The 14,003-nt window shown below is 41.8% G+C and overlaps 1 protein-coding gene across 5 annotated transcripts in view; it reads left to right on the top strand.

The window, feature by feature from the left end:
- Positions 1–9,898, top strand: part of Lims1 (LIM zinc finger domain containing 1) — a 110,448-nt gene extending 100,550 nt beyond the window's left edge. For 3 of the 5 annotated variants that reach the window (XM_052744963.1, XM_052744964.1, XM_052744960.1), the window contains 4 exons: positions 804–852; positions 3,022–3,097; positions 3,268–3,456; positions 6,322–6,434. In XM_052744963.1, coding sequence (XP_052600923.1) covers positions 804–852; positions 3,022–3,097; positions 3,268–3,415 — 273 coding nt within the window. In that variant the 3' untranslated portion in view covers positions 3,416–3,456; positions 6,322–6,434. Of the gene's footprint in view, positions 1–803; positions 853–3,021; positions 3,098–3,267; positions 3,458–6,321 lie in introns of those variants that run through there. The other 2 variants (XM_052744962.1, XM_052744961.1) reach the window with 2 other exon arrangements.
- Positions 9,899–14,003: the final 4,105 nt, after the last annotated feature.

The raw sequence follows: 14,003 nt of genomic DNA, 5'->3' as shown, positions 1-14,003 counted from the left end.
ACTATAGATGGTTGTGAGCCACCATGTGGTTGCTGGGAATTGAACCCAGGACCTTTAGAAGAGCAGTCAATGCTTATAACCACTGAGCCATCTGGAATGGGTCAGGAGCTCTACTCTTAAGGAAGGTTGACTCTGCTTCCCCCAGAAGCCATCAACTGTCCTAGCTCCTCCTCAGTGAAGAGTCAGGGGTTTTGGCTAGAATACTGAACAGGTAGTGGCATGTTCTCTCAGAGCCTCTCCTCTGTGTTCATTGCTCCTCCCTTGGTGCCATGCAGGCTTGGTGTTGGCTATATCTGCACTGTGAATTGCTGTTTTCCCCTTCCCTTATATCCAATAGCAACCTGTGAACAGTCACTTTCTGACTGTGTAAATGTCCTCCTGCTGAGATTTGCTGACGTGCAATGATGCTGCTGTTCTGGGTGGAAATGATAGTTACCTGGTTTAATGCCCTCCATCCTCAGTTGGCTGTCGGTACTCTGCCTGAACAGCCATCATCCTCCCTCCTGGGCATAGGGTCGCTTGATTGTCCATTTCTTATCTGGAAGGACTTGTATTTTTTATTAATTATTTTGGTGCTCAGATTGTCACCAGGAAATGTTAAAGTGATGAAAAGTGAACGATTTTCATTGTAACTAATCGATTACTACTTTTCTCTAGAAAGGATAAATTCTAAACTTTAGTTGCCAGCCACTTGTTTTTCAGTGGTAACAGAAAGGACAGAGATCATAGAGATATTTATTGTAAAGAACTTAATCCCGGCACACCTTGAGCCCTCACCACTTATTTCTCGTCTTCATCCTCAGCTGTTTGGTGACGTCTGTTTCCACTGCAACCGTGTCATAGAAGGGGACGGTATGTACCTGGGGTGAATGAGGCCACTTCAGCATAAGGACGCCTGTGGTATGGAAAGTGAAAGGCGCTGACCGCTTCTATGGCCGTGATGTGGTCATTATCCCTTATTTCCTCTTGGTGTGCTTCTCAGGTGCTCCACAGTGGAGCGATGGGCTAACCAGGCAGCACAGCTGCTGTAAGCTGTGTACCGAGTCACAAGGACTTAGTGAACGGACTAACCGGGCAGGACAGCTGCTGTAAGCTGTGTACCGAGTCACAAGGACTTAGTGAACGGACTAACCGGGCAGGCCAGCTGCTGTAAGCTGTGTACCGAGTCACAAGGACTTAGTGAACGGACTAACCGGGCAGCACAGCTGCTGTAAGCTGTGTACCGAGTCACAAGGACTTAGTGAACGGACTAACCGGGCAGCACAGCTGCTGTAAGCTGTGTACCGAGTCACAAGGACTTAGTGAACGGACTAACTGGGCAGCACAGCTGCTGTAAGCTGTGTACCGAGTCACAAGGACTTAGTGAACGGACTAACCGGGCAGGACAGCTGCTGTAAGCTGTGTACCAAGTCGCTAGGACTTAGTGAACAGACTAACCGGGCAGGCCAGCTGCTGTAAGCTGTGTACCGAGTCGCTAGGACTTAGTGTGTGGGCTAACCAGGACAGGCAGGACAGATTGGCTACAACATGGGAAAGCAGCTGTGTTTGCTAATGGTCACTAACCAGCCCTGCCAGAAATTTCCTGACAGTTCTAAACAACACTGTTTACAACATGTTTTATGGTTCTCAGCAGACATCACCTAATCAGGAAATGCTTTGTGGAAAACTGCAGTTAGTAGCAAGGTTAGTCCAGGAACCATCTTTAGGGCCGTAACAAATCAACTTAACTGCAGGAGACACTTGAAAAGACAAAGGAAGTTAGATTCTTAGTGTCATCTTTGAAAGAAATTCCCTCACAGTCAGATAAAGTCTGGAGTTCAAAAAAATATTGTATCTGATTCCTATTTCTTCAGTGGGCCAATAGCAGTAGAGACAGAAACACAGCAAAGAGCTGTTGGTCTTCAAGCCTTGTCAGAAAAGCTCATCTGAGCAACATGAGACAGGCTGGCTACTGCCCACAGTGCTGAGAAGGAATTGTAGTTGGTGTCTCCAGTTTGTAAGTAGAGAAAAATTAATATCTAAAAAGGGCAAGACAGGGCTAGGAGGGTAAGTGCTTGTGTAACATGAGGACCAGCGCTCTGGCCTTAGCACTGTAAATGCTGCCTGCTCAGTGCCGCCTGCCTGTCTTTCCAGTGAGGCAGAGCTCCCCGGAGCAAGCTGCCAACCCGACTAGCTGTAGTGGCTGCTCTGAGTTCAACTAAGAGACCTTTCCTCGAGTAGTAAGACTGAGAGTGCTCAAAGAGAACCCCCGTCTCAGTCTCAGGCTTCTCGTCACAGATACATACCTGCACCCAGCACAAAGACAAGTGCGAAAAGAAGAACATTCCAAGATAGAAATACTCTTGCTTAAAGTGAAACCTTTTTTTTTTTGGTTTTTGGTTTTTCAAGCCAGGGTTTCTCTGTGTAGCTTTTGGAGCCTGTCCTGGAACTCGCTCAGTAGACCAGGCTGGCCTCCAACTCAGATCTGTCTGGCTCTGCCTCTCGAGTGCTGGGATTAAAGGTGAGCACCACCCACCACCTCCCTATTTTTTTAATAATGTGAAAAAAGCCAGGCTTGGTGGTACATGTCTTTAATCCCAGCATTCAGGAGATAGACACAGGCAAATCTCTATGAGTTTGAGGCCAGCCTGGTCCATATATATTGAGTTCAGGCTGGCCAAGAGCTACATAGTGAGACCCTGCCTCAAAAAACAAACAAAAGAATGAAAAAAAATAGCCAAAATAGATTTGTTGGAAGCATATTAATAGCGTTGAGTTTTTTAACTGTTTTTGCAAGAAAAAAAGACCCCTTATCAGGCATGGTGATGCACCTATATAATTACAGAATCAGGGAGGCTAAGGTAGGGAGATCAGGAGCTCAGTCCAGCCTGGGCTACAGAGTAGGACTCTGTATCAAAAATGAAGGAACCTCTCAAGAAAGAAGGCACTTGGGAACAGCCTTCTTTGTTCTTCAGGGTTGGAAACAAGCCCCTCTTCCCACAGTGAAACGCCCCGTGTGACTGGATCTCTTTTTTTCCCCAGTGGTCTCTGCCCTCAACAAGGCCTGGTGTGTGAGCTGCTTTGCCTGTTCCACCTGCAATACCAAGTTAACACTCAAGTAAGTCCTTGGTCGGCCCAGCGTGACTGCTAAAGCTAGGTTTCAGATGCCATTTAGACTCTAAGAAGGGGAGTGACTGCTGCCTTCGTCTTCTTTCTCCTGAGTCCTCTGATGTAAATGTTCTTCTTTAACTGTTCTGTTCTGTCCCTTCTTCTTTGTTCTGCTCAAAGGGATAAGTTTGTTGAAATTGATCTAAAGCCAGTCTGCAAATACTGTTATGAGAAAATGCCAGAAGAGTTTAAGAGGCGACTTGCCAAACGGGAGAGAGAAGCAAAGGATAAGGACAAGCAGAGAAAGAGAAAGCCCGTGTGTCTGTAACGTTCTGTCCCTTCCAGGCCGTTCCCACTGCTGTGCCTGTGGTCAGTCTTCGGGATGCCGTTCTTTCTGCTTGTCTGTCTGTCCTTTTCTTTTTTTGCATGTTTTTGTGGCCATCAGAGACTGAAATATACTTGTCCTGTGTAGAGTTGGTTCCTTCGCCTATTACAGGTATAAAACTGAATGAGACCATACTGAACACTGGCTTCCATGCACATGCCTGCCTCATCTGTGCTGTTTTCCCAATGTTTCCTTAGAACAAAAGCTATCTTGTGGGCAAAAGTTTAAATATTCCTGCTTTAGCCAGGCAGTCGTGGCGCACGCCTTTAATCCCAGCACTGGGGAGGCAGAGGCAGAAAGATCTCTGTGAGTTCAAGGCCAGCCTGGTCTACAAAGCGAGTTTCAGGACAGCCAGAGCTACACAGAGAAATCCTGTCTCAAAAAAAAAAAAAAAAAATCCTGCTTTAAACAGACTAACCAGTTCTCTTGTTTGAAGTTTATATTTCCCTTCTAATTCTTTAACAAAAGGAAATAAAAATAAAATTTTTTAAGAGTTCCAAAAACCATGAGGAAAAAAATGAAACAATCCTGTCAGTAATTCAACAGAGTGTCAAATATTGAAACACATTCCATACAAGCCAAGAGTAAGAGCCCAGCACCATTTAAAGATCACAGAGAAAGGTGTCCTTGCCACACTGTGACAGAACAGCTGAGCTGAGCCCACAGATGAGGCAGGCATGTGCACAAGCCTGATCTCACCACCATTTAAACTAAACTGCCCCTCAAATATTTGGTTTGCCACTTGGCAACATTTAACATTTGAATTGGTGTCCACATTAGTTTCTCTGTGAAAAATAGATGGAAACCCAGGCCCACAACTGTCATCCCAGCACTTGGGAGGCTGAAACAGGAGGATTGTCTTGAGTTCAAGGCCACCCTGAACTATATGTAATTATAGTACTATAAAAAATAGAAAAATAATTTTAAATATATAAGTAGGAATTATTCTTACTATTAACATTGTTCTTTAAAATCACTTCAGTGCTAGATGTGGTGGCGCACACCTTTAATCCAGCACTCAGGAAGCAGAGACAGACAGATCTCTGAGTTCAAGGCTAGCCTGGTCTGTATAGAGAGCTCAAACAAACAAAATTACCTCAAAACAAGTCGTTTTCAATTTAATGTGCTTTAAGATGCATTAAGATTTCAGCACATTTTGTAATTATTGTCATTCATAACAGTGTATCACTAGGCTTGTTCTACAAATGCTTCCGAAGTATAACTTCACAGCAGATGAACAAGTTACAAAGTTATATAGTAACTCAAAATTACAGACCTTGGAATTCGACAATAAGAAGCTCCTGCAATTGCTATGTGGGTGCACTGGAGATGAAGACCATCTAAGAGTTGTTTTCTCCAGAGCTGTTCACAAGTAGAGTGATACTATGTGGTGGTCTAGCTTTAAAAGAAGAATCAGGTTTTCCACTGAACTTACCACTTAAGGGATCCTTACGGTGGTGCTGCAGTTACCTTACTGTTCAAGAATGATAGCAGCCGTTTTGTCCCAATAGCTAAAATAACCTATTAGGATTTAAGCTCTTTTTTTTTTTTTTTTTTAACAATTTAAGGTAATTTTTTAAATTAGGAGATAGAAGGAAAATAATCTGTATAGGAAAATGAAACCATACAGCTGCCTAATTTAAAATACTAAATAGTAATATCTTTTTACTTTCAAACAGTAAGTCACTCACATTATAAAAACTAGTTCTTTGCTTTAAATAAACTTACTGTTGGAATAAATGAATTGGTGACAGGCATGATGGTTCACACTTCCAGTCCCAACATTCGGGAGGCTAAGACGGAAAACCCACCATGAGTTCTAGGCCAGCCTGGGCTCCAGAGTGATACTGTCTCCACCAACTATCAGGTAGGAGGCAGACAAGAAGAAAGCATTAGCCTCATACTTTAAAATGTGATTGACTATACTTGGGCTGAAGAGACAGCTCAGTGGTTAAGAGCACTTGCTGCTCTTTCAGAGGACCCAGGTTCATTTCTAAGCACAGGCATGGCAGCTCACAACCATCTCTAAGTCCAGTCCCAGAGATCCAACACCCTCTTCTGACCTCCATGAACACCAGGTAGTGCACAGACACATGTGCAAGCAAAATACTCATACACATAAATAAATATAAAAAATTAAATTTGATTGACTTTATCTAAATTATATACATAAGATTTAATAAACATTTCATGTTCTAAATATAGCTGTACAGAACCATTATATAAGTATATTTTTTTAACTGATACCAATCATTCTTTTTTATTTTTTTTCTTTTGTTTTTTTTTGTTGTTGTTGTTGTTTGTTTGTTTCTTTGAGACAGGCTTTCTTTGTGTAGCCCTTGCTGCTCTGGAACTCTCTTTGTAGACCAGGCTGGCCTTGAACTCACAGAGATCTGCCTGCCTCTGTCTCCCAAGTACTGGGATTAAAGGCGTGTACCACCACTGCCCGGCTTACCAATCATTCTATACATTTATCATAAAAAGAACTGAGATTAGAATTACAGTTCTTTAGCCGGGCGGTGGTGGTGCACGCCTTTAATCCCAGCACTCGGGAGGCAGAGCCAGGCGGATCTCTGTGAGTTCGAGGCCAGCCTGGTCTCCAAAGCGAGTTCCAAGAAAGGCGCAAAGCTACACAGAGAAACCCTGTCTCGAAAAACCAAAAAAAAAAAAAAAAAAAGAATTACAGTTCTTTACTGACGTGAATGTAGATATTTTATATTGTATGTTATATTGGTGTCTTTGTTTATATATAGTTTAGTGAATTTATGTCACATTATCTCGTGTGTGTGTGTGTGTGTGTGTGCGCGCGCTTGATATATTTCCACTAATTTCTTTTTAATTATCTTTAGGAATAAATTTGTGGAGTTTGACATGAAGCCAGTCTGTAAGAAGTGCTATGAGAAATTCCCACTGGAACTGAAGAAAAGACTTAAGAAACTGGCTGAGACTTTAGGGAGGAAGTAACTTCTGGTTGGTGTGTTCTGTTCTGTTCTGTCTTCTAACCAATAGTACTTAAGTTGACCCACCCTTACCTAAAGGTGGATCAAAGCATTAGAGAGAATGCTTTTCTTCACTTCCCTTTTCTGATTTAAAAAGAAAACATATCTACTCTGATGTAAAACACAGATGAAATCAAGACTTTAGCCTTAGCAGTCTGTGAACTGTTTAAAAAAAAAAAAGAGGAAAGAAAAGAAAAGAAAAAAAAAAACATGTTAAAGGGTAATTTTGATTAAGCCTTGTCCTCCAAACAATAAATTTAACTCTTCAACATTAAGCACTGTGCTCTGCAAATCAACGCTGGGTCCCTGTGGAAAGAGAACCCACTTCCTCCACAGTCCTAGGCCAGCCACAGCTGCATATTGAAACCTTGTTTCAAAGAAAGAAAAGTGGCTGTGTACGTCATATTACCTGTGTGCTGATACCTATGCTTCATACCTAATCTAACTTGCCTTGCTTGCCTTAGAAAACTGCACTCCCTAATCAGGAATGCTATATAATACCAAATAAAAATAAATACTTTGACTGGGATTTATAGAGTGAGCTTTTACATGACTCAGATTTTAAAAGACTCCAGACTTTATTTTATATCATAAGAAAATAATTTCTCACTCATATACTGGAGAAGGATATAAGAAAGATAAGTAAACTACCAAAATAATTCCTATGCAGTCTTAGTGTATTTATCCAGCTAGTGTTGTAAAAGGAACATGCATATTACTAAGAAGCAAAAATGTTTCAGAATGACTTGAATTTTTGTTAAATCACTATGCTTAGTTTTCTATTTTGTTCTTATGAACTTTTTTCTTCATACAGTTACTTAATAAAGTTGCTGTAGCTACTAGTATGTCTTTTACAGTCTTGAGCAAAACAAACAAAAAAACTATGCCAGTTATCTTGAAAATACTGCACACTTTGTGATATTGGGAAAATGAAGCATTTAAAAAATATATTACACAATTATGCTTTTAAGCTTAATGTAAAATATATAGTATTCAAATAGGACATGAGATGAAATATTATGCATCTTGGAATGTATACTTTGAAAAGTGGGTGTGAGCCAGGGATGGCAGCCCTGGTCTTTAATCCCTGCACTCTGGATGCAGAGGCGGACAGATCTCTTACAGATCTCTTGGAGTCCTAGGCCAGCTAAGGCTGCATATTGAAACATTGTTTCAAAAAAAGTGACTGTGTAGGTCATATTGACAGATCTCTTGGGAGTCCTAGGCCAGCTAAGGCTGCATATTGAAACATTGTTTCAAAAAAAGTGACTGTGTAGGTCATATTACCTGTGTGCTAATATTTATGTTTCAGACATAATCTAACTTGCCTTGCCTTAGAAAACTGCATTCCCGCCAGGCAGCAGTGGCGCACGCCTTTAATTCCAGCTCTGGGGAGGCAGAGCCAAGGCAGATCTCTGTGAGTTCTAGGCCAGCCTGATCTACAGAGTGAGATCTAGGACAGGCACCAAAACTACACAGAGAAACCCTGTCTCAAAACAAAAAAAAAAAAAAAAAAAATAGAGAAAAGAAAACTTCATTCCCTAATCAAGAATTCTAGATGTTTCATATAATACCAAATAAAAATACTTGGACTGAGATATGGAAATTAATCCCTGTCCTCTTATTAGGATGATGGTGATATATGTTTTAGGTTTTTTCATTTCAAATGTCATAATTGGGTTTTATCTACTATAAGATAGTAAAAAGTTATAAATGATACTTTTAGATTGAAAGAAGGTAGTAAGAATATTAACTTTAGGTAAAAATCAGTTCTATTTCATAAAAATTTTTATCCTGAAATGTCTGGACCATTTTTTTTTTTAATAAACTCAATATGCAACAGTATGAGCATTTTAAAAATGTTTCTGCTGCTAACGTGTTGCCTTTTTTTTCTAAGTTACCAAGATATATATAGCCAACATTGCTGGGTATAGTGACTCACATTGTAGTCTCAGCACTTGGGAGCTAAAGCAGGAAGGTTGATATGATTTGGAGTCCAATCCTAGGTTACAGTCTGTGATGCTGTCCCCCAAGACATCCCCACAAACAAAAACACTAGTATATTGCTTTGCCATAAAGGCTATCTCAGGGGCCTAGGAAAGAGCTCAGTTGGTAAAGTACTTGTCATACCAGCCTGAGGACCTGAGTTTGAACCTGGAGGTGAACAGATTTCTGGACTCACTGGGTAGCCAACCCAGCCTAACTGGTGAGCCCCAGATCCAAGGGGAATATCTGTCTCAAAAGAAGCAAAGTGGATGGTTCCTGAGGACTGACAGACACCCCAAGATGGACATCTGGTCTCCACATACACACACTTATGCACACATTCAGAAATATATACTCACACATATATACAAAAAAGTGTATCTCAGGATGCTATTACTCTGCCATTCAAATGTTTGTAATCATGACTTTTTTCAAATACTTGGTTGTGCACATTATAGAATTTCTGTTTTCAGATAACTAACTTGTAACCAGTTCTTTTATTTTTTAATATTCTTTTGTGATTAAGAAAACTAAGTGATTAAAAACAATACATGCTTTGTGTTTGTTTAGCAGTTTAAAATTGTGTTTGACAATAAGAACCAAAATATCTTCAGTGTGCCTTTGCCAGCTAATGATGACAAGCAGTGAACACCTTAAAAGTATTTATGAAGTATTATCCATGCACTTAGGCAAGTAGAATTTGTAGTCTAGGGTCTCAATGCTAAGTTCTTAGGTACCTCACTAGAAACGGGGAGCAGAAAAGCACGCGTGCACATGCTTCCCTCATCGCTTTGGAGATGTATGGCCTGAGCCTCTGCTTACACGTCTTACGTGTCATCGCATAGCCAAAGTCCCCACTGCCATCTTTGCTCAGTCTGCTTCAGACAGGACTCTTCCTGCAAGTTTGACTTGGTAATTATATGATACATAATCAAGAGAAGGTGCTTCTCTCTGTGGTGGGTGTCATTAGAGCCCTTAGTGTGGAAGAAGATGGGGAGGTTTAAGTGGAGCAAAGACAAAGAGTTGGTCTAGTTCCTGTTTGTTGTTGGGTTTTGCTGGCTGCTGGCATTGCCAGTGAACATCTCTGTTTGAATTTTAGGGGCGATCTGAAATAATTCTTTGTGCTCATCAAATTTCTAAGTGCTCTTTTTGTCCTTAGTTATCCTAATGTAATGGGGAAAACGGATACACATAAAATATTTTTGTGTCATGTTCAAAGCCTTATTAACACTTTGCCTGAAATAGGTCATTTTGCCTCATCCATTTGCCAAAGTAGCCAATTCCAAGTTTAGGAAACTTTGATGTAGGCTGACAATATTCTTGTATTTTATTTTAGATTATAAGCTTAATGGCAGGAAATTATATCAATAACTGTGCTTTTTATGTACCAACCATTGCTGTATACCTTTGGTGCTTAATAAATGTTCATAATTATTCATAATGTGTTATGTGTCATTTAGTTTGACCTCTTTTTGAAGACTCAAATATTTAATGTAATATAGTAGAAACACTCATATATGTGAATAAAAGAAAATGTCCTGGGTATTGTTTATATGACAAGTTTTAGCACCTTTTTTTGGGGGGGTAATAATCTTTTTATATACATAACATATTTTTATTGATTATTTGGACATTTCACATCATGCACCCTGATCACATTTTCTTCCCAGTTCTCCCAGGTCCACTCCCCACCCTTGTGACCTCCCCCAAAACAAAAGAGGGAAAAAATAAAACCAAAATACCAAATCCAATTTGTGTTGCCCATATACTCACAGGATCATGATCAAACTCCCAGTGGGCAGCCCCTTAAAGAAAACCAGTCCTCCCCACCCCCCAACCAGAATCCATCAACTGTGAAGAGCTACACTTCAGCATCCCTATCACAATTATTTTTTTTGCACCTTTTATATTAACTTTTCCTGGGGCAACGTGGATAAATGTCTGCTCATCTCAGAGAACCATCCTACCCTAGTAGCTTGCTGACTTGGTGACTTGAGTGGATGCTTTCCAGGAGCATGGGTGAAGGCGCCTTACAGGAGTGTGGGTAACTCCACAACAGCTGTATCACAGCAAAGTTGTGCTTCAGCAGTGGGAGAGCTTCCCCAAAGCTGCAGAAATGGAGCTCTACCCTCAGTTACCTTTCCTCCTGTATACTCTAGCGCCTCAGAATCACGTGCCACTGGGGTAGAATCACGTGCATCTGGGGGTGCACTGTGCTGATATCTCGGGTAAGGCCTAATGACCTCCCCCACAGGCCTTCTGTGAGGAAACAGCAGCCTGTCTTCTTCAGGGCCTCTTGCGGGTAATCAGCAGCTATGATTAAGATGGTACTTGACGTTTTACTCCAAGGATAACATTCCACAGTGCCACAGAAAGTGTTGGATGTCAGAATAAACGCTAATATTTTTCAGTTCTGGGAACCCATCCCAGGCCTGGCCTTGTGTTTGCTAAATGTACCAATTCATTTTCACATTGACCAAATGCCTGACAATGAGCAATTTAAGGGATGAAGGCTCTCTGGTCAGGAGGAAGCATGAGTCAGCTTGCTCACATCTGTGGGATGAAGGCTCTCTGGTCAGGAGGAAGCATGAGTCAGCTTGCTCACATCTGTGGGATGAAGGCTCTCTGGTCAGGAGGAAGCATGAGTCAGCTTGCTCACATCTGAGCGGATCAAGAAGTAGAAGCCTCAGCTGGAATCGGGTCTAGACTATAACCCCTAAGACCCACCCACTGGTGCCCTGTGGAGATAGTACTCAAACCATGACACTCGGTAAGCAATCTGCCACTGAACTGATATTTTTCATGTCTTTTTTTTATTATTTTATGTGTATGAGTGTTTTGACTGTATGTTTATATTGACATCATGTGTATCACTGGCTCCTGAAAAGGAGTTACCATATAACACCCTAGGAACTGGATGGCTGTGAGCCACCAGTTGGCTTCTGGGAACTGAACCCAGGACACAGCTGTAAGAGCAATACATGCTCTTAATCACTGAGCCATTTCTCCAGCCCCCCATTTTGTTTTATTTATTCTTTTGGTTTTGTTTTTTGTTTGGTTTTTTTTTTTTTTTTTGAGACAGAGTTTCTCTGTGTTGTTTTGGTACCTGTCCTGGATCTTGCTCTGTAGACCAGGCTGGCCTCAAACTCACAGAGATCCGCCTGCCTCTGCCTCCCGAGTGCTGGGATTAAAGGCATGCACCACCACCACCTGGCTCCCCCCCCTTTTTTTTTTAAATGTCTTGACATATATCTGAATATAAAATCTAGCCACCTGCACCATGCATGTTAGGAAGATGCCCACAGCCAGGGCATTTCTCTTCCAGTATTCAAACTTTCCTTGGCAAGACTGCTTTAAATTTGCTAAACTTGGGAGATCCCTAGGGCTCTTGAGTTGAGCCATGCATTCCTCTCCCTCCCTCTAAGATGACTGGGCAGATGCCTCCATAGGGCAGTTGTAATAGATCAGGCACAGTGGCAGGACTGCTGGAAAGGGGAGACTTCCTAGAAGCTGGATGGTCTGAGAAACAGGAGCTTGCTAGCAAGGAAGCCAGCAGTGAACCTCCCATACCCTCCATTTACGCCATCTCCTACGCCAGCATCCACCTAGACTCCCAAGCTAACAAGTTAACTACAGACAGTCCAGCTGCCCCCTCATCGCCCCACTCCAAAATTCATCACCCCGCTGTGGAGAGATACCATGAGACTTGTCCTCTGTCCCTGGCAGTGCCACCCACTTCCAGAATGAGCAGTTCCCCGGGCAGTCTAGACAATACAGGCATGATAACCTGTTTGTTTATTGTTTTTTGTTTTTTTCTTTTTCCGAGACAGTTTCTTGGTGTAGCTTTGCGCCTTTCCTGGATCTCACTTTGGAGACCAGGCTTGCCTCAAACTCACAGAGATCCACCTGCCTCTGCCCGAGTGCTGGGATTAAAGGCGTGCGCCACCACCGCCCGGCAATAACCTGTTTTAAAACAGAGGACAGAGGTTAAGTACAACAGGCAAGTGGAGACAATATCCTGACTATGGTCTGTGCCATTTTTGTTTGTTTTGTAATGAGGTCACCTGTATCACCCAAGCTGACTTTGAAATCCTAGGTTCAAACAGTCCTGTTTACTGCCTGGACTGAGACCCTGGAACTACAAATGCCCTGATATACCTGACTCACGGGCGGTGGTGGCACACGTCTTTAATCCCAGCACTCGGGAAGGCAGAGTCAGGCAGATCTCTGTGAGTTCGAGGCCAGCCTAGTCTACAGAGTGAGATTCAGGACAGGCTCCAAAACTATACAGAGAAACCCTGTCTCGAAAACAAAAAAAAAAAACAAAAAACTGTTTTTGTAATAATACAATGTGAACTGATGTCAGGTAACAGTTACTGAAGAGCAGAACCTGAAGCCTTGGCAGGAAAGGCTGTCCAGGAAGGAGCATTACAGTTACTGGAGTGAAGGGGCAAGGTCTGAGATGACTGACAGGCCAGAGGCCAGTGCTGTGGAACTGGCATTTAGCTGCTCAGAATATGCACTCTTAATTGCACAAAGTGCCTTGATCAATGTTTTCTAGTTACTTTATCTTTTCAGAACAGTAGAACATGTTAAGTTCAGAGGCTCTATATGAGACTTAATTACCTCCAAGATGTAATGATTTAAAATATTTTAGTTAGGGCTGGAGAGGTGGCTCAGTGATTAAGAGCATTGGCTGCTCTTCCAGAGGACCTGAGTTCAATTCCCATCACCCATGTGGTGACTCACAACCACCTGTAATGAGATCTGGTATCCTCTTCTGGCCTGCAGGCACACTGTATACATAATAAATAAATCTTTTAAAAATCTTTTAAAATAGTTTATAATGCAAGACAGCTATAGCATTTTTAAATGTTCAGGAAATTATTCAGTTTTTTTGTGTTTTGTTGTGTTTGAGACAGGGTCTCACTGTGTGGTACTGAGTGCTGGTATTAAAGATGTGCACTGCACCCACCTTAATTACTCAATTTTTGAACAGAATATAACAGATGCTGACTCAAATTTATTTCCGTCTAAAAACACAAATTCTATCCCTTCCTTTAAACATACATATACTTGGGAAATCCATATAATCCATATCAAAAGCAGGCTCCAAGTAAGTCCTATTTGGACAACAAGGCTTATTTTAAAGAGGAGGATAGGACCTGTGAGATGACTCAGTGGGTAAAGGTACTTGCCACCAGCCTGACGACCTGAGTTTGATCCCTGAGGCCTACATGATGACCTTGGCAAGTTTTCCTCTGACCTTCATATGAGCACTGGCACACACCACGTGCACACACACACACACACACACACACACACACACACACACACACGAAATGTTTTCTGATTTTTTTTTTTAATGAACTGTCGGGCCTGGAGTGATGGCTGCTCTCCCAGAGGACCCAGACCCAGGTTCAATTCTCAGAACCCACATGGTAGCTCACAACTGTCTGTAAGTCCAGTTCCAGGGAATCTGATGCCCTTACACAGACATACATGTAGACAAAACACCAATGCACATTTTTTTAAAAAAGGAATAA

Source organism: Peromyscus californicus, unplaced genomic scaffold (genome assembly GCF_007827085.1).
Source record: "Peromyscus californicus insignis strain IS unplaced genomic scaffold, ASM782708v3 Scaffold_19__1_contigs__length_69161282, whole genome shotgun sequence".
NCBI lineage: Eukaryota > Metazoa > Chordata > Mammalia > Rodentia > Cricetidae > Peromyscus > Peromyscus californicus.
Note: the sequence above shows the minus strand (reverse complement) of the source record. Positions and strands in the feature narration are given on the sequence as shown.